This window comes from Mauremys reevesii, linkage group 6, assembly GCF_016161935.1.
Source record: "Mauremys reevesii isolate NIE-2019 linkage group 6, ASM1616193v1, whole genome shotgun sequence".
NCBI lineage: Eukaryota > Metazoa > Chordata > Testudines > Geoemydidae > Mauremys > Mauremys reevesii.
In genome coordinates, this window is record NC_052628.1 from 88,054,393 (window position 1) to 88,074,859 (window position 20,467).

The 20,467-nt window shown below is 44.5% G+C and overlaps 1 protein-coding gene and 1 long non-coding RNA gene across 6 annotated transcripts in view; one reads left to right on the forward strand and one right to left on the reverse strand.

Annotated features, from left to right (window-relative positions):
* LOC120407246 overlaps positions 1-11,113 on the reverse strand; it is a 35,002-nt gene extending 23,889 nt beyond the window's left edge. Inside the window, exons 1-2 of the long non-coding RNA XR_005599859.1 lie at positions 11,072-11,113; positions 10,054-10,122 (exon numbers count right to left, since the gene is read on the reverse strand). This is a non-coding gene — a long non-coding RNA (uncharacterized LOC120407246). The remainder of the gene's footprint in view (positions 1-10,053; positions 10,123-11,071) is intronic.
* The window catches only part of GLIS3 (GLIS family zinc finger 3), a 306,985-nt gene that overhangs the window by 274,332 nt on the left and 12,186 nt on the right, over positions 1-20,467 (forward strand). For all 5 annotated transcript variants that reach the window (XM_039542756.1, XM_039542757.1, XM_039542758.1 and 2 more), the window contains one exon: positions 9,075-9,256. In XM_039542756.1, coding sequence (XP_039398690.1) covers positions 9,075-9,256 — 182 coding nt within the window. The remainder of the gene's footprint in view (positions 1-9,074; positions 9,257-20,467) is intronic.

Here is a 20,467-nt window from a genome sequence, read left to right on the forward strand (position 1 = left end):
TTTAGTGTTGGTGAAGGCATGAGCTTGACAGTGCTGCTGAATGAAGTCTTCTGTTTAACTACAAATAAAGCATGCATCAGGGCAAGTTTCTCATGCACTGGCATGCTTCACGCATGATATGAGGGGAAGGGGATTTCCTTTACATGTAGCAGGGCTAGTTCAATCTCCATAGCCCATGCAGTTTGTGGCCTTTCTGCTGAATAAGTGTAAAGTGTGTGTGAGAGTTTGTGATGTTGGAGCTGGAACTGAGACCCATCTGAGTTCCCTTGTGGCCTCTGTCCCCTTCCCCTCACAAGGGCTCAGTTGAACAAGCTGGGAAGGAGACACTTCTCCCAGCCCCTCTCACTCATGGGCTAGTAGAGGCAGCTTTCCTAGTGGTTTGGCAACTGCCTGCCACAGTGTTGCCAGTTCTCCTGATTTTTTTCATGAGTCCTGGGATTTCATCCAGGGCTGGAACCAGTCTGGTCATGTCACAAGAAGCATCAGCCCCAATTTCAGACCTGCATGTGGGTGAGGAGGAAACGCCTTCCAGCTGGCTGCCTTCCCCACTGCCCCACCTCCTGGGGAAGAGCAGCCAATCAGAGCTGCTGCAGGAGGCAGGCAGAGCTTTTTCCCACTCCCCTCAGGAGCCGAGACCATCTTCACAGGAGGGGAGGGGGAAAGAGGGAGCACCAAAAAGCCCAGCAGCTCAGGCCTTCATCCCTCCTTTCCTACGAGTAACAGGGACAGTTCCCCTGCTGCTCCTTCCACACTCCCTTCCTGTGACACCCGGCCTGGGAAGGGGCAGAGGGTAGAGCCATTGGAGGGTGGAGCCACTCCCCCCCTCCCCAGCATAAAAGTGGGCGAGGGGACCCTGCTGCAACCTCCCAGGTCTGGGAAAGGGGGTGAAGAGCCCCAGGAGGAATGCAGTTGAGGATGGAAGGGGCAGAACTGATGTGGAGGCAGAATTAATTGGTTGCCGGGGGGATGAACAGATGTAGGGGTCAGGGTTCCAGCAGCAGGGGCCAAAAATCACCTCAATAAATCTGGGCATGTTGGCAACACTAAGTGTCTCACACATGCATTGGGTGTGGGTGGGGCAGTTCGGAAATCAAAAGACAGGCCCAAAACACTATATAATCTTTTTTTTTTTTAATCATTGTTTTGGGGGATCTGACTCATGGCTTTTGAACCTGTGGGAATATTGCAGCCAGATCAACACCATTTCTATTGACACAAATCAGGGAGCCTCCCTCAATTGCTCAATGGCCGCTTGAGCCTGCCCCAGCCCTGTATGCACACAGCAGGGCCCTGAAACTTTGCAGGACTCCTGCCACTCAGAATTGGGTCAGTGCCTGTATTATGGGAGTGCACCATGAAAATCAGGATGGGTGACAAGGACTCATGCAGAAAATGGGCTTAACTGGAAACCTTATCAGGAAAAGGCATCAACAAGTGATGGGCCTGGTGGGATAATCTACCTACGTGTTTATACCAGGCTCATCACTGTGGTGTTGGCAGCTATAGGCACACATATGCATATACCTTCTGTTGACAGTTTCACCAGCTCAGCTGACTGACAGTTCCTTCAGGTGGCCAGAGTCTGCCTGTGGTGCGCACAAAAATTGGGACAAAATCCTGGGTCTTTTTGTATAACTATCAGGGACATTGGGACAGGCCCTGAAAACTGGGTCAATCCTGGGTTTCAGGAACACATGCTTGCCTCACTTTCAGAGAGAGAAAACTAAGGGTCTTCTCTCCCTGGTGCTATAGAAAAGGTACTGCTGGGGAATTTGTCTCCTCATCCCTGGAGGTTACAAGAAAGAGGGTTTGTCCTGCAGTGATGCAAATGCAGCCTGTTAGGCCAGGCAAGTTGGAACAGCTAGCAGAACAAATCAATGGGCTGGTCTACACTTGGGGGGGATCGATCTAAGATACGCAACTTCAGCTACGTGAATAGCGTAGCTGAAGTCGAAGTACCTTAGATCAAATTATTTACCGTCCTCACGGCGCGGGATCGACGTCCGCAGCTCCTCATGTCGACTCCGCTACCGCCATTCGCGTTGATGGAGTTCCGGAGTCGACAGGAGCGCGTTCGGGGATCTAGATGAGACGCGATATATCGATCCCCGAGAAATCGATTGCTACCCGCCAATACGGCCGGTAGTGAAGACGTACCCATAGTTTCTGTAGTAGCTCAGTGATGCTGTCAGTGGAGCTGGTGACAGTAGCAGGCACGGAGGTAAGGAAAACAGCCACATTTGGATGACAGACATTTGTGTGCTCAGTGGAAAATCTAGTTTTGATTTGCCCATCTTCTGGGGGTGAGGAGTGTTGTGTCACAGCTGCAAAATTTTGCTATTTTTGTCTTTGTAAAACCTTAGGCAAAACATGTATATTCGTGACATTGTTAGAAAAACATTGAGTTTCACGCAATCCTGTTGTGCAACAAATCACATTGTTCTTTAAACATGTTTTTAAACAGAAGTTTTTTTGTGTCACAGATCTGGAAGACACCTGGAATTCTGGTGCATTTCACTGGGGTATAGTAGACTGTGAACTAACAGGACTTTTTACTAGTCCACAATGGCAAAATGTGGAGAGTTGGTGAAAGCCAGAATGTAAGGCGTTATGGGAATTTTAATTTTTATATGAGAACTGCCTTGGAACTTTGCCCCAAACCTCCTGGCTTTGACTAGAAATACTAACATATGTAGAGAAAGTCTGTTCCTGATTATTGTTTACTGAGCACAGTCAGTGTACGGAGCACTACACAGAGCACTGAGGTGGACAAAAGCCTGCCCCATGCAGCTTACATTTTTTCCCCAACACAGTCAAAAAGAAGGAAGTTCAGGAAATATAATAAGAGCCTGATCTTATGACCACACCAGCTCAAAGACATTTTGTTATGTTCAGAAAAGTATTGGCAATATTGGTTGTACAGCTGAATCTTCAGTCTTTGTAGAGTTTTCCCCGTTGCTGTTGCACATCCAGGGTGTCAGTTACTGGGTAACTTGTGCTCAGAGTAAACAAATGGGGGGAGGGATAGCTCAGTGGTTTGAGCATTGGCCTGCTAAACCCAGGGTTGTGAGTTCAATCCTTGAGGAGGCCACTTAGGGATCTGGGGCAAAAAATTGGTCCTGCTAGTGAAGGCAGGGGGCTGGACTTGATGACCTTTCAAGGTCCCTTCCAGTTCTAGGAGATTGGTATATCTCCAATTATTACCTTTAAAGATGATTGGCAGTGCACAAGATAGCTACATGCCTCCTAAATGTTATTGCTATGTTGAGAAAAGTAGGCAGTCAGATAAAGTGACTTCCAACATAGACTGTCTTCCCTAGTGGTCCCTGGTAACATGACATGTCATACTTTCACATGGATAACTATTGTTGAACCATTTTTTTCTCCAATGTAATAGTTCCGAATAGGCATGCTTGCCTTCCCTTTCGACTAATTTGTTTTAACAAAAATACTTTTTTGTGGCCACACAATGGAAGTGTTCCCTAGTGGCTAGAGCACTGGTTGGCCCCTGGCCTGCTGGATGACCTCTGGCAAGTCACCTCACTATTTTGTGCCTCAGTTTCCCCATCTTTGAAGTAAGGGTTGTGATGCTTACCCCCTTTGTAAAGCACTTTGAGATTTACTGATGCAACACGATATATAAAAGCTAGATATTATTACTGTTATTTTACAGGAACTTATTCTTGATTTGTCATCTCTTTTAGTCCCCCACAAGACTTCCATAGTGCAGAATAAGTGGAATTGTGTATTTCAAACAGTAAACTCTTCTTGAGGGAAGCTAATTGTTGGGCAGGATGAAAGGCAGAAGTTTAAGAGTTGGTTAGAATTAATTATCATTTTCTTGGCCTTGAAGATCCATTTTTATCTCCCAGCTCTGAACTAACACCAGAAGAGAAGAGTTAAGAAAAATAATAGGGAGTGAGAAGTGGTAGCACCAGGATCAGTAAGTAGCTAGCATTTGTTGCCCCTTGGTCTGAATAGTTAGCCAATATTCAGAGCCTTGCTGGGTTGTTTCCATTAGGAGGAAATATTGATTATGAGTGAGGTTATTCTTTGGTGCAATCCTGTTTATTTTCAAAGTACACAAAGTCCTTGTTCCCTGAACACAGTAGAAACAAACAGCAGGCAGTGTTCTTGCTCACAATTTCCAAGCCTGCCTTTTCAGCCAGTCCTGTGCCTCATGGAGCAGGGCCATGCTCACCACTGCTTCTGTGGCTTTTTGCTGCCTTTCTCTTTCTTTTTGGTTGCTTTCAGCTCTCTGCAATGAATCAAAGACCCAGCCTCTGTGTTTGCAATCAGTCCCCAGGAAAAAAAACAGCCAGCAGGGTTTAGTGTTTGGTCAGCCTTGCATATGGCTAGTGCCTGAGACAGTGGCTTCCATTGTCTCCAGGTATCTTAGTCCATTAAAGGAGCTTAATTGCTTCTGCCATTTAGCCTGAATGAAGGGTGGGTAGCATGCTCATCAGTTTTAACCAGATCTATGGTAGTCTAAAGATCACAGACATGCTAATGGAAACCATTAACACCTTCCAGACTAATAATATTTGAAGTCTGTTCTGGCATCCATCCTGAATCTGCACAATTTTTGTGGATACAGTTGATTCTCTTGGACTACAAACTGCGTAAAAGTGCACAACTATTATTTGCTTTGTTCCCTTTTCTGGTTGAAACAAGGGGAATGCCTATGACCTTATTTGAATGCATATACAATCCGATGCTTGTCAGTGCATCGCCCCTAGCTCAGAGATTAATTGGTCTGAAACCAGTTCACTGCTATGTAGACGATTCACACAAAAAACAGAACCAGAAGGAGAAGGGGGATTCATGGAAGGGAGTTCAGTAGACATGACAACTCCAAGAAGATCAGGCAGTGAAGGTGAGGCAAACTCAGTGAGAGATTTCAGTTCTAAGCACAATGTTGAATATTACTAGGCCAGTCATGTATTTCCATGTCCCCGTTGAGACTGGCAGTGTGAAATCAAATAAAGGAATGCTAGCCAAAAAGAACACTAGCCAGGATAATTCTGAGGTGACAGCTCTTTGAAAGTCTTTCAAATACTACTATGAAGAAGTGGAGCACCATCAAAACACCTTTAAGAGGTCAGGTTTACCCCGAATGGGAATTTTCTTTTTGCTTTGTTTGATTCTAACCAGCTTGAATAAGGGCAGTCAATTGATACCACAGTCACAATACTGACATCGGGTTCTGTGTAGGGAATCCAGCAGCCTGGATTAACAATAGAAGTTCTGTTTTGTGTGGAATTGCAGGAATGAGGATTTTCGCCTCCAAATCACTTCTTAGGGCTTGGCTATACTGGAGAGTTGCAGCACTGGTGGTGGCTTTACAGCGCTGCAACTCACTCACTGTCCACACTTGCAAGGCACGTACAGTGCTGTATCTCCCTGGCTACAGCGCTGGCTGTACTCCATGTCTGCCTGGGCAATAACAACTGCAGCACTGGTGCTGCAGTGCTGGAGTGCCAGTGTAAACAGTGATTAATCTTACTACGCTGTAACTGGCCTCCAGAATTTTCCCATAATGCTTTTAACTAAAGAACTCTCTTTGTTTTGTTATGATGCCTCTCTTTGTTTTGTTGTGAACTCGGGGCTCCCGGAGCTGCTTATCTAAAAGCAAACACAGCTCCTGTTTGCTGTGAATGAGGCAGGCAGGGGGATGAATGGCCACAGCTAGTGTTTACTTGAGGAGAGAAACAGCACGGCGGGGGGCGGAGACGGGGGAAGGGAGTCCGTCAGAGCAGCTGCTTATCTGGTCTGCAGGCTATTTGCAGTTAAGAGAGAGTGAGGGGTCGGGGAAGTGGTCAGAATTTGCAAGGCAGGGAGCTGACAGTGTCGGCTCCAAAAATCCACTCTCTTTCTCTCCCACACGCTCCCTGTCACACTCCACCCCACCCCCCTCTTTTGAAAAGCACGTTGCAGCCACTTGAATGCTGGGATAGCTGCCCATAATGCACCACTCCCAACACCGCTGCAAATGCTGCAAATGTGGCCACACTGCAGCACTGGTAGCTGTCAGTGTGGCCACACTCCAGCGCTTTCCCTACACAGCTGTACGAAGACAGCTTTAACTCCCAGCGCTGCACACCTGCAAGTGTAGCCAAGCCCTTAGAGTCTGTGATGCACAAACAATTTAGCAACAGTCAATTCTGTGGCCAAGAATCTCAAACCACTTGTACAAATTCTTTTCCCCAAACATATAAAAACTTCCCCCTCATCACCACCACCTCCAAATAATCATTTTCAGTGTGCTGGGTCTGGCCTTCATGTCACTTAGCAAAAAACTACTAATACCAAACATGATTTCTTGGTGATAGTGGTAGTGGTTTGGTTTTTTGTACGGATGCTTGCTAGCAGTTTGCTCATACTGTATTCCTAATTTACATTATGTCCAGGTCCAGCCAACACTTACCATGACATTTATTACATTTAGTGGTGATCCATATTGACTAATTAGAAATCATCTGTGCATGTCACATTGTGTAAATTAATCTGGTCATTTAAGCTTTGATAAGGTAATCCTCGTTTCCCCCATCAAATCTTGAAACCATTTCAAATCTAATCATTCATTTATAGGACACCTTTCCTAGCTCCCACTGAGGAATGGCATACTGCGTAATGGCTCCTAGAACATGCTAGTTCTAGTTTTGAAGACCCCAGAAAGCATGGACGAAGGCAGCTCTCTATAAATTTGGCTATTCCTGTTTGCATGGGCTGCAGGGCATGGCCACAGTTCAGGATGGCAGTTTCCTAGCAGTTACAAGCTGATCCTGATTGTTTTAGAAACAAAATTAAATTTGCAGTTCCCCCAGTAACACACTGTGATTTATTCGGGGACAAATCTGGATTGAAACAAGTCCAAGTTTCTCTTTTGTGAAGCAGAAGGGAAGTATATGTAGATACTATAGTCACCCATATGAGTAAGCCAGGAATTCATGAAGTGATTCATAAATCATTATAAAGACTACTAAAGTCTACTAAAAAGGATCCCTGTCTAGCTATACAAAGTGGTGTATTATCTTTGGAAGGTTTTTTAGATGTTAAATCAAATGTGAAATCTTTAAAACGGTGCTTTTCATTTTAAGTCTTTGAAAAGGATTTTTCCCCCTGTTGTTGGCTGGCGGTTAAAGCCATTTTTCATTGATTAGTTTTCACAAATGAATTTTGAAAACACAGAGGATGATATCCCACGATTCTTTAAATAATAATGTAAAAAAAGACCAGTCTGTGCATTGTTGTTGATCTCTGGCAGCAAATCAATAATCTTTCTATGTGAGTGCTATCCAGAAAACTAACCCCCATCTTTCCTCTGTCTTGGCAAACCTGTAATCCTGCAGTTGTAGCACTTTTTTAAAGCCCTCTTATATTTTTTCATAAACACTTACTGTATATTTCTTCTTTTGTTAGTCTCAATTGTTACTGCAAAACACACATACCTCGTCCCCACATTCCTTAGCATGTGTTTTAAATATATAGTGCAGAAGTTACCTGCAGCAGCAAAAATATGTGACATGTTATAGACTGAGTTACTTAGTAAGGACTTCATGATTTATCCCATTACCGGTCGTATTTCTATAGTTTCTCCTGAACAGACACATCTTTCTAATAATAAATTTGAGTTGGTATGTAAATATAGAATCAATACAGAGACAAAATAAACTGTAACTAGTAAGAAACAAAAGAGCTACTCAATGAAAGCAAATAGAACAAGCAGTAAAGCATACAAGGCTCACTATGAAATTTGCTATAATGTTAACATGAGCTATGGATCTGCCAAAAAATAGTTAATGGGTTCCATATAAGGTCCAAGTCATGCAGAAGATGTTTGACAGAAATCTCTTCTCTGTTCAATCAGAAGAACTCAGGTGTTTTGGATTTAAATATGCTTGCTCATGTGATGACTTTATGCAGGAGTATTTTGTGGTAATATTATTATAATTATAGCTCCGACTGTATTATTTGTGAGACTATAGCTTCCTTCCATTGTTGCCCAGAAAACACTATTTGTTGCTGAGTAGGCAACATGGACTGAGCATGGTCATGTGAATCAAGGAAGCCAAGCCTTGTAACCTCTCTACACCTTGGCTTCCCATCTTCAATGGGAATATTACTTACTTACTTTGTAAAGAGCTTTGACATGTACAATTCAAAGGAGTAGTTGTTATTATTTCTAACCCTTCCATGAAGCCCATAAATACATCCAGGTAAATAACCCATCCTCTTATAGTAGCAGAAGTAATAATATTTTTTAGGCCCTATCTTCTGAAGTGTTGCACTCCTTTTCCCAGCTGAACCAGAGAATTAGCTCAGGAAATGCCCAAGGTTTGGGAGTTCATAAATTGGGTCCAGATCCAAATTTTGACAAGCTCAGGCTCATCTCCACTTGAAATCATTTAACACTGCAAGATCTTCATGAAAACTAACATCTATTTTATATTGGTTTAAGATAATTTATTTCAAAATACTTGAATATAAAGTGGAAAAATTTCCAAGTGCTGTTAAAGCATCATCTGCAACAGAAAACAATACTTAATAAAAGGACTTGGGACTGATTCTATACTGCCTCTGCCCAGCATATCTTCTTTCAGGCAATGCCCCACCACCCATCAACTAGTCTCTGTGCCCCATAGAAGCACCGTAATTGACTGATTGCAGCCCTTCTAAAAAGGAAGGACTGCCATTTGTCAACTGGTATCCCATTGCCTCCCCACAATACAGTCCTGCAATTTAGCAGTGGCTCTGATGTCAGGTACCCCATCTAAGTATCTATGTGACCCTCATCATTGGACTGTCTGGGCCTCTCCCCTGGAAGTTAAGACGAGTTAGCCTGGTAGAAGCTGCAGACTGGGTTTTCATTGTTGTTTATCAGGTGTAGTTTATCCATCTAATTTGAGAAACTGGAACATGACTCTTGTGAGTGTTTAGGACTGCACTCTATTCTTTTAGAAATCTGTATCAGTGCCCATTGTTAAAGCACTTTGGTGATTTAAATAATTAAAAACATTTTTTGCTCTTATTTTTTGGGGGCTTCATACTTCAATCTGTTTCATGATTTTCAGGTTTGCAGCTCCTGCTCAGTCTCCCCACCATATCAGCCCCAGGAGAATTCCAGTTCCCCCTCCCATGATGCAGAGACGGACACCCCAGACTCCCCATCTCCTGCAGACTGCAGGAACACATCTGAAGACATACCAGCCAATAACAAACCCCTCTTTTCAACCAAACAGCATCCACATCCAAGGTAATAAAGTCATCTTGAATTTAGAGGCTGTTTTCATGTCACGGTTTACTCATAAAACTTCCAAAAGGAGGAGAATGAAGGATTTTGAGAACTAGCACTGGGATTTTCAAAGGAGTGTTAAGGGGTGAGGCACCCAGTTTCCTTTGAAAATCGATAGGAAGTAGGTATTTAACTGCCTTAAGCTCCTTTAAGATTCTCAGCCTACATTTTCAGAATTCATCATCCTAAGTGAGGGGCTATGGGTTTCTGTGTGGAATTATTTTCAGAGCTGTAAATGAAGGATGGCTGAAAATAATTCTGTGTAGTGCATACCCAGTTTTATGCCCCTGATTGTCTCCCAACTAAACACCCAACCTGTCATCAGGTTTTCAAGAAATCAGACATTTTTTTCTCCCTTGCAGTTGTGGAGTGATGAAGGCCATCTTGCTCATTAACATACATGTTCTTTCAAGTTTGTGTTCTCATTTGCACTATGTTAACAGCTTCTTTCTCCCTCTTTATTCAAACACAAGCCTTTGTAGCCAAGAAGAAAATTAACAGCAGCTGAAAATAATTTTTTACTGATGTTGAGTCAGAATGGTAATTACCTTAACATGTTGAAAATATGTTGACATGGACAGCTCTCTTTCCTCTAAGTTAAACATGCAATTTCTCATTTTTGCATGCACAAATTGGGAGCATGTTTTTTTTAAAATGTCACACTAAATGTTCTGTGGTCTGTCATTGCTAGAGCTGATCACATGATGTAGAACAGTATTTGCAAACATCTGTTCAGAACATCCATACGATTCACCCACCTTTGTGCCCTTTGTCATTCACGAGCATTGATGCTTTCTTCACCTGACTGTTTAGCAAATGGCCTGCATCTGCACATGAACAAAGACTTTTGTTTGAACAGGAGTATTTGCAATCTCCTGACCATTATTCTCCAAGAACAGAGCCTTGGTGCTTGCCAAGAAGGTGGTCAGACTCTGGATTAGCCTGATCTACTCTGGAATCTCATTTCACAGACAGATTTCTTTTAACTGAAAATACTGTCTCCAGCTTCATTCTGGGGTTTGAAAGCTGTATTGTGGCAGATGAAGTCACTGATGCAGCTGGGGCCTGGACAGCTGATCTTTTTGAAGATCAGAACTAAGGTTTTAAACTAACAATAAGGCAATCTGGGAACCAGTGCTCACTCTAGTGTTCATATCAGCCCATCCTCTTGAGGAGGTGGGCCACCATATTCTGCATATAGAGCCTCTGCAATATTTTCATATCTTGTGCCAGATACGAGAAGTTAAAATAATCCAGTCTGGAGGAAATGAATTCCCAGATCATCGTGAGAGAGACAAGGTAGATGAAGTAATATCTTTTATTGAATCAGCTTCTGAAATTGGTCAAATAATAGATATTACCTCACCCACCTTGTCTCTCTAATATTCTGGGACTAACACAGCTACAACAACACTGCATGGATCATCATCAACATCCTTATCAGGGAGGAAAAGGTGAGGAAGAAACTGCCTTTTTATAGGCTGTACAGCACCTTGCACAATGGGGCCCGGCTCCTCGATCAGGATATCTTGGCACTATCATCACAATAGAAATAACAAAATCTTCCTAGCAAGCTGCAGAAGGAACAAGGGGCAACAGCTGCTGCTTCTCCTTCTTCCTTTTTTTTTTTAAATGTTATTTGCCACTAATGGCACCTGATTGTCTAGGCTTGGTGATGACTCAGACAAGACCCCAAGGCGTTTTACTGATTTGATGGATGGATGCCTTCAGTGAAAAGGAAAGACAAAGTCCAGTCTAGTTCTTTGAAGCACTTACCCTTTCTGACCAGCATCACCGTGCTCTTATATGGGTTCAATCTGAGCCAGCTTTCTCTTCACCCAGGAGCTATCTCTTGTAGGCATTGTGACATAATTGTAATGGTACTGGTTACATTTGTGGAATATGAGGTATACAGCTGGATGTCATCAGCAGGAGCTCAAGGGCCGGATTAAAATGGCTGGTGGGCTGGATACAGCCCACGGGCCGTAGTTTGCCCACTCCTGTTCTAACTCCTCCAATCCCCAAGACTCTAGAAGCTTCCAGGGGCTAACAAAGCTGTCACCACAATAACTGGCATTAGTGGATAATGGTCTCCAAGAGGCCCTGCTTCTGACAAACTCCCAGTCCATCCTGGAATACACCTTATGGCTTGAGGGTCCTGAAACCAGCTCAGCATTCTCCTGTGGTAGAGAAATCCTCATCAGCTGCCTTATAGCATTGAATCCTCATTGCGCCTCTCCAGCATCACAAAGAGCATTTAAGAGAGACCAGAGACCTAGTCCATTACGTGCATTGTTTATTAGAGATGGGCCTGAGCCAAAATCCGAGTTTTGAAACATCCAGCATATGGAGGAACTTTGGGTTTGTGGGTTTGAATCCAACTCAGGATCCACACTGTGCAGCTTTCTTCTCTCTCTCTTTCTCATGGGCTGGACCAAACCCCATGATCTAGACACCCCCAGGCTCTGGGGGCCAGGACATGTTTCCAGATCTTTTTCAGACCCACCTCTGTTGTTTAGTTTATACTTTTGGCCTTGCTCAGTAAAGTCTGTGTTTGTTGAAAATTTCAATTTGTCAGTGGGTTTCATATTGGAATCAATAGCAACTCATATTTGAGACAATGCTGAGCCTTGCGCTTAAAGCAGGTATCAATGAGATGTGGGTGTGATTTCATCAGCTATATATTCAAGAGAAACTGTAAGTGACAGTAACAATGTTACAAATGTAAATTATGTTTTTATTTCACCTGTTAAGTAACTTTTTGTTATTATATGGTCTGTCTTTTAGCATGGAGTGCTGTTAGCTGGGTACTTCCTCTCACTTCAGCAAGAGTTATACAGTTATATCACACTCCCTGCACTACACCGAAAGCTTTATCCTGTAAGTCTGATCTACTGGACTAAACTCTCCCTTTGGCACTTTAAAAGCTCACAGCTTAGTTTCCCTGTAGCAACACAAGGATTTCAATCTTCCTAAGTCACGTCATTATAATGTATTAGAAGAATACCATGGAGCTACTTCATCAGCCTGGGCTATTTGGTATATATCAGGTGGCTGTGGGAAGCTCTGTTAGCCTCGGCCTTCTGCAGTTCATAACCTGCCTTTTCATGATTTAGAGGGCGGTAACTATAGCCACTGAACTTTCAGCTCAATCTGCTACCAAACAATGGTGACATTTTTCTGTCTTAATATGTAGTCTTAAACGTGTCAGCTCATTTTAAATTGGCTGTACCAAGGAAGAAAGGACTTCACTGCCAACAAGCCTCTTGAACAAAACAAGTTGTAAATGGTTTCCCTTGCTGAAAACTTGAACATCTTACAAGCTCATGGAAATCTCAGAGTGCTAACACTTAAAAAAGAAATGATGTGTCAGATCCAAGATTGACTTGTCTTATATACTCTATCAACTACTTGCATTGTGGTACTGCTGTTTCTTGAAAGAATATTGGCAGCTATTGAGATCTCATGCCTTGTTTCTGGGGATATGCAACATCCGAACACTACAGAGCTTTTCCTTAAAGAATATTGTTTGAGGGAGTAATATTCCCTTTCCTTCCACAGGAAAGATAGTCGTATCTGAAGACTTTCTCTTGTGAAATAAAAAATATGTAGAATTGCTTGCTGCAGGTGGGTTTGGAAGTGCCTACAAGGTGTTTAGGCAATGTATTGAGCTGTGCACATGAAGCATAATGATTGTGAAGCAGAAATTGTTTACTATTGATAGCACCGAGAGACCCCGCAATTAGGTCAGGGCCCCATTGTGCCAGGTGCTGTAAAGATAGTCCTGACACTGGAGAACCTACAGTTATAGGCCCTGATCCTGTGGCTAGATCTGCTCTGTGAATCCCTGTCCCCATATGGAACCCTCTTGAAGTCAATGGGGCTATTGTAGCAAAGGATGTGTCTACACAGCAACTAGACATCCACAGTCGGCCCATGCTAGCCAATTCAGGCTCACTGGGCTTGGGCTATTGGGCTGTTTCATTGCTGTGTAGACTTTCGGGCTCAGGCTGGACCCCAAGCTCTAGGACCCTGTAGGGTGGGAAGGTCCCAGAGCTCGGTCTCTAGCCTGAGCCTGGAAGTCTACACAGCAATGAAATAGCCCCATAACCTGAACCTGAGGCAGCTGTGGGTTTTTTCTTTGCTGTGTAGACATACCCAGAAAGTTCCATTAGCCCGGGTGCAGTTGCAGAACTGGGGCCTTAGTTTAAGACCAGATATAGTAGATTAAAGAAAATAACAAATGAGGTGCGGGCAATGAGGGACAGGAGCTAGCCATAATGGAAAGCCATGTCTTTGTAATAAAAGGATCTTGTTATGCTTACAATATCCAGTTAGGCAAAGTTTGCTGCGGAGTAGAGCTGTCTAATGCCGTACAATGATATTTGCTGCTGCTGCTATCATTTTGGTCATTTCTGCAATAACAACCTGGTTACACTTCAAGTCTAGACCATACTTCATATCTATTTGTGGTTTATGGTAGTAACTAGAGCTGGCTGAATAATGAAAGAAGAAAATGACTTGATATTATCATTCAGTGGAGAAAATTGCCAAAAGTGGAGCAACGGGCTTGTCTACACAGTGTGGCAGTGTGCAGCAGTACTGTCTGAATTGTTTCGTGCTAACATGTTGTGCATTAACTGATCTGTGTAGATCCTACTGGCACACTCTAAATATTCCCTATTGCATGTCAGTGTAGTACTGTTTGAAATGGGACTAAGTTAGTGCTCACTAGGAAGCTTTCAGTGCAAGCCAGCAGGTTCTATATGGGCCAGTTAGTGTGTGACACATTGATGTGCATTGGAATTCACATTCCACTGATGCATACTACCGCACCATGTAGACAAGCCCAAATATTGCCTGCCATGAATTATTCAGTCAGCTACCAAAGTAACAATTATGCATTCTTTATTTGTCTTGGGAACCATCAGATTTTTAAAGAAAATAATCTTAGTTGCTACAAAAGTAATTCAAATTGTTAATTTCGTAAAGCAACCATCTTAAAACGTCTGTCATTCCACAACTAGGAGGCCTTCTAGCAATACAGGATGTGACCCATTTCTCTTTTTTTAAATAGCATAAACATCACTAAATTATCATTTCACTCTAGTTTGATAGCCTGCATGGTCTAATGGAAATAGTAGAAATATTCACCAAGAAACACCATTTTATAGCACCACAAGATGAGGTGCATGTTTCTTTTGAAGATGAGGATTGATAGGTCAGATATAGAGTGATAGCATTGTGAAAAGTGTTCACCCAGCACTCTCAAATCAACTCACACAGGAAAATGATAAAAGACAAAAACACCACATCACCTGTGGTGAACATGTTTCACAAAGCGATCACTCTATATCTGACCTATACATTTCCCAGACCTGAAGAAGAGCTCGGGGTAGCTTGACAGATTGTGTCTCTCACCTACAGAAGTTGGTCCAATAAAAGATATTACTTCACTCACTGTGTCTCAGTTACAGTGTTTCAGAGTAGTAGCCATGTTAGTCTGTATCCGCAAAAAGAACAGGAGTACTTGTAACACCTTAGAGACTAACAAATTTATTCGAGCATAAGCTTTCATGGGTTACAGCTCACTTCATCAGATGCATGTAGGAAGGAAGATATATATATACACAGGGAACATGAAACAGTGGGTGTTACCATATACATTATAAGGAGGGTGAGCTGTTGTCAGCAGGAGAGAAAAATAACTGTTTGTAGTGGTAATGAAAATGGCCCATTTCTAGCACATGACAAGGAGAAATAAGGAACTGTAGGGGTTGAGGTGGGGGGGAGATAAGCATGGGGAAATAGTTTTACTTTGTGTTACAGTGATGTCCTTCAGAGAATGGGATCAGGAAAGGCTTTGTGAGATTCTACAGAGAGCTGGTGAAATCTGCTTTACAAAATAAGGTTTCTCACAGAGGGAACTCCACTGTCCTCTGAAACTTTCAGGAAAACAGTCCTCACTGTGCTTGTGTGCAGAGGGGAGATCAGACATCTCAATTTTCTACAGGGCACGCATATGTATTTTCTTTTCGCAGTGAAATGTGGACCAAATCCTGGTCTCTGGAGTGTCTTGATGAGGAGACATTGGCCTTCCGGGACCCCTCTGGGCCCTGCAGTCCCAGAGACCTCCACTGATACTAAGGTCACAGGACCCCTCCCCCCACACCACCACACCACTGCTTATTATAAGGCATGAGGTTAAATCCTAGCTCCATTGAATTCAATGGGAGTTGCACCATGGATGCCGATGGAGTCAGCATTTCACCCTGGAACTTTAGACATGCTCAGTACATGGGAGGAGCTCAGCACCTCTCAGGGTATGTCTACACTACGGGATTATTCCGATTTTACAGAAACTGTTTTTTTAAAACAGATTGTATAAAGTCGAGTGCACATGGCCACACTAAGCACATTAATTCGGTGGTGTGCGTCCATGTACCGAGGCTAGTGTCGATTTCCGGAGCGTTGCACTGTGGGTAGCTATCCCATAGTTCCCGCAGTTTCCCCTGCCCATTGGAATTCTGGGTTGAGATCCCGGTGCCTGATGGGGCAAAAAACATTGTCGCGGGTGGTTCTGGGTACAGCCTCACCCCTCCCTCCGTGCAAGTAGCAGACAACCGTTTCGCGCCTTTTTTTCCCTGGGTGAACTGTGCAGATGCCATAGCACAGCAAGCATGGACCCTGCTGAGCTCAAGACAGCAATCATGGACGTTGTAAACACCTCGCGCATTCTCGTGCAGTCAATGCTGAACCAGGACCTGCAAAACCAGTCGAGGAGGAGGCGGCTACGGCAGCGCGGCGACGAGAGTGATGAGGACATGGACACAGAATTCTCTCAAATTGCGGGCCCCTGCGCTTTGGTGATCATGCTGGTAATGGGGCAGGTTCTAGCCATTGAACGCCGATTTTGGGCCCGGGAAACAAGCACAGACTGGTGGGACCGCATAGTGTTGCAGGTGTGGGATGATTCCCAGTGGCTGCGAAACTTTCGCATGCGTAAGGGCACTTTCTTGGAACTTTGTGACTTGCTTTCCCCTGCCCTGAAACACCAGAATACCAAGATGAGAGCAGCCCTCACAGTTGAGAAGCGAGTGGTGATAGCCCTCTGGAAGCTTGCAACGCCAGACAGCTACCGGTCAGTCGGGAATCAATTTAGAGTGGGCAAATCTTCCGGGGGGGCTGCTGTGATGCAAGTAGCCAAAGCAATCATTAAGCTGCTACTACGAAAGGTTGTGACTCTGGGAAATGTCCAGGTCATAGTGGATGGCTTTGCTGCAATGGGACTCCCTAACTGTGGTGGGGCGATAGATGGAACCCATATCCCTATCTTGGCACCAGAGCACCAGGGCACCCAGTACATAAACCGAAAGGGGTACTTTTCCATGGTGCTGCAAGCACTGGTGGATCACAAGGGACGTTTCACCAACATCCACGTGGGATGGCCAGGAGGGGTTCATGACGCTCGCGTCTTCAGTAACACTACTCTGTTTAAATGGCTGCAGCAAGGGAATTACTTCCCAGACCAGAAATTAACAGCTGGGGTTGTTGAAATGCCTGTAATTATCCTGGGGGACTCAGCCTACCCCTTGATGCCATGGCTCATGAAGCCATACACAGGCAGCCTGGACAGTAGTCAGGAGTTGTTCAACTACAGGCTGAGCAAGTGCAGAATGGTGGTAGAATGTGCATTTGGCCGTTTAAAGGCGCGCTGGCGCACATTACTGACTCGCTCAGACCTCAGCCAAACCAATGTCCCCATTGTTATTGCTGCTTGCTGTGTGCTCCACAATCTCTGTGAGAGTAAGGGGGAGACCTTTATGGCGGGGTGGGAGGCTGAGGCAAATCACCTGGCCACTGATTACGCACAGCCAGACACCAGGGCAATTAGAAGAGCACACCAGGAAGCGGTGCGCATCAGAGAAGCTTTGAAAACCAGTTTCATCATGGGTCAGGGTACGGTGTGACTGTTGTGTTTGTTTCTCCTTGATGAAACTCCCCTCCCCCTTGATTGACTCATTCCCTGTAAGCCACCCACCCTCCCCCTTCAATTACCGCTTGCTTCCTAAGGAAATAAAATCACTCTAATTTTAAAATCATGTATTCTTTATTAATTAATTATAAAAAGAGGGTGAGAACTGACAAGGTTGCCCGGGTGGGGTTTGGGGAGAGGATAGGAGGGAAGGAAAAGGCCACTAAAAAAAATTTCAAAATAATGACAGCCTTTTGGTTGGGCTGTCCACTGGGGTGGAATGGGCGGGTGCACGGAGCTTCCCCCCACGCATTCTTAGTCGTCTGGTGGGTGAGGAGGCTAAGGAACATGGTGAGTGGGGAGGGCGGTTATACAGGGGCTGCAGCGGCACTCTGTGATCCTGCTGCCATTCGTGAAGCTCCACCAGACGCTGGAGCATGTCCGTTTGATCACGCAGCAGCCCCAGAGTTGCATCCCGACACCTCAGATCTTCCTGCCGCCACCTCTCATCTCGAGCGTCTCTCCTCTCCTCACGTTCGTCCCTCCTATCCTCACGTTGGTCCCTTCTGTCCTCACGGTCACTGGCATCTTTCCTGTACTTGAATACCACGTCCTTCCACTCATTCAGATGAGCTCTTTCATTGCGGGTCACTTCCATGATTTCCGAGAACATTTCGTCTCGCGTCTTTTTTTTCCGCTGCCTTATCTGAGATAGCCTTCGGGATGGAGGAGGGAGACTTGAAAAATTTGCAGCTGCAGGAGGGAAGGATAAAAGGGAGAGAAGTATTTAAAAAGATACATTTTACAGAACAATGGTTATACTCTTTCACGGTGAACAACACTGTTCACCTTACATAGCACGTGATCTCACTACAAGGTCGCATTTTGCATCTTAATATTGAGTGCCTGCGGCTTTGGTGTTAGAGATCACAGACGCAGGTCCGGGCCTCAGAATTCGGCTTGCATGTGGCCATGGTAAGCCATTGTCTTTCTGCTTCTGCAGCCTTCATATATCCAGCGCCCTCCTTTCTCAAATAGCAAGGAAAGCCCGTTGAGTGCTGCTTCTTTCCTGTTAACGTGCAGCACCAGAACCGCCCCCATCCAATTCTCTGGGATGATCGCTTTACCCCTCCCCCCCATCGCGTGGCTGGTATCATGGAAGATTGCTGCTAGCCACCCTCCCCCCCACCGCATGGCTGGTAGCAGGGAAGATCCCACCTAGCCAAATGCGAAAAAGCTCAGCGCCAATCACCCTCCCCCCGTGCCCCCCGCTTGGCTAAATGCAGTGAAGGATTTCTTTTAAGCCACAGGCAAACAGCGCAACCATCTCTGTCCCCTTAATTAAATTCCTGAATTTCAACCAGGTTGCCATGAATAATATCACTCTCCTGAGGATAACACAGCGAGATAAAGAACGGATGTTGCTTGAATGCCAGCAAACACCGGGACCATACGCAGCTAGGCTTTGTCATGCAATGATACCAGATTACTTGCTACATGCATGGCATGGTCAAGTGTCCTACGGAGGACGGAATAAGGCTGCCCTGCCCAGAAACCTTCTGCAAAGGCTTTTGAAGTACCTCCAGGAGAGCTTCATGGAGATGCCCCTGGAGGATTTCCGCTCCATCCCCAGACATGTTAACAGACTTTTCCAGTAACTTTACTGGCCGCGAATGCATCCCAAGTCCTCAGGGGAAATTAATCATTAAAAAACGCTTGCTTTTAAACCATGTTTTATATTTACAAAGGTACACTCACCAGAGGTCCCTTCCATGGCTTCATTGTCTGGGATAGTGGGTTGGGAGGGTAATTCCGTCAGGGTGAGAAAAAGCTCCCAGCTATTGGGGAGAACAGAGTGCTGTGTGCTGTCTGCAAGCTCATCCTCCTCTTCCTCCTCCTCATCTTCCCCGTCTGCAGAATCCTCAGGCATGGCTGAGATTACCACCCCAACCTCGGAATCCATGGACAGGGGTGGGGTAGTGGTGGCAGACCCCCCTAGAATTGCATGCAGCTCAGCGTAGAAGCAACATATTTTCGGCCCTGCCCCGGACCTTCCGTTTGCTTCTTTGGTTTTCTGGTAGGCTTGTCTGAACTCCTTAACTTTCACACGGCACTGTACTGAGTCCTGGTGTGGCCTCTCTGCATCATGGCCTCGGAAATTTTTTCAAATGTTTTTTCATTTCGTCTTTGGAACGCAGTTCTGTTAGCACGGAATCCTCTCCCCATACAGCGATTAGATCCAGTACCTCCCGTGCAGTCCATGCTGGAGCTCTTTTTCGATTCTCAGGAGACTGCATTGTTACCTGTGCTGATGAGCTCTGCATGGTCACCTGTGCTGGTGAGCGTTCCATGCTGGCCAAACAGGAAATGAAATTCAAAAGTTCGCGGGGCTTTTCCTGTCTACCTGGCCAGTGTAGCCGAGTTCAGATGGCTTTCCAGAGCGGTCACAATGGTGCACTGTGGGATACCACCCGGAGGCCAATACTGTCGAATTGTGGCCACACTAACCCTAATCCGAAATGGCAATACCGATTTGAGTGCTACTCCCCTTATCGGGGAGGAGTACAGAAATCGGTTTTAAGAGCCCTTTATATCGATATAAAGGGCTTCATTGTGTGGACGGGTGCAGGGTTAAATCGGTTTAATGCTGCTAAATTCTGTATGAATACGTAGTGTAGACCAGGCCTCAGGGTGAGCCCCTCAGCTTGGTACAGGATAGGTTTTGTTAGAAGAACTGTTTAAACTACACAGCTATTACTTTTACTCTATTTATAAGCATTTCATTTTTGTCAGGAAATAACATTATCATGCCAGAAAATAACTGCTTGCCTTGTGTCCGGAAGTCATCAATCTTTGACTATAGCACTTAAAAGAAAGGAAACACAATTGAAATAACTGTGTGTGTAATATATATATAGATATAGATATAATATAAATAAAAATATAATCCTGTTTTCAATCCTTATGTGGAACCGCCATGCCTGGTGGTATTAATGACACACTCTGTTCTATAATGCCAATGTTTACAGCTGGGATTTGCCATGTCAAGTGGATGGGTAATTAATAGTATTGAATAAATTTGAATAGAAGGAGGTGGTGATTATTTAAAATAAAACACAAACTCAGAAACATCTGGCTTAGTGGTAACGAGGTCGATGTGTTAAACAAATAAAACAAAACAAAATGAGGCTGACTTG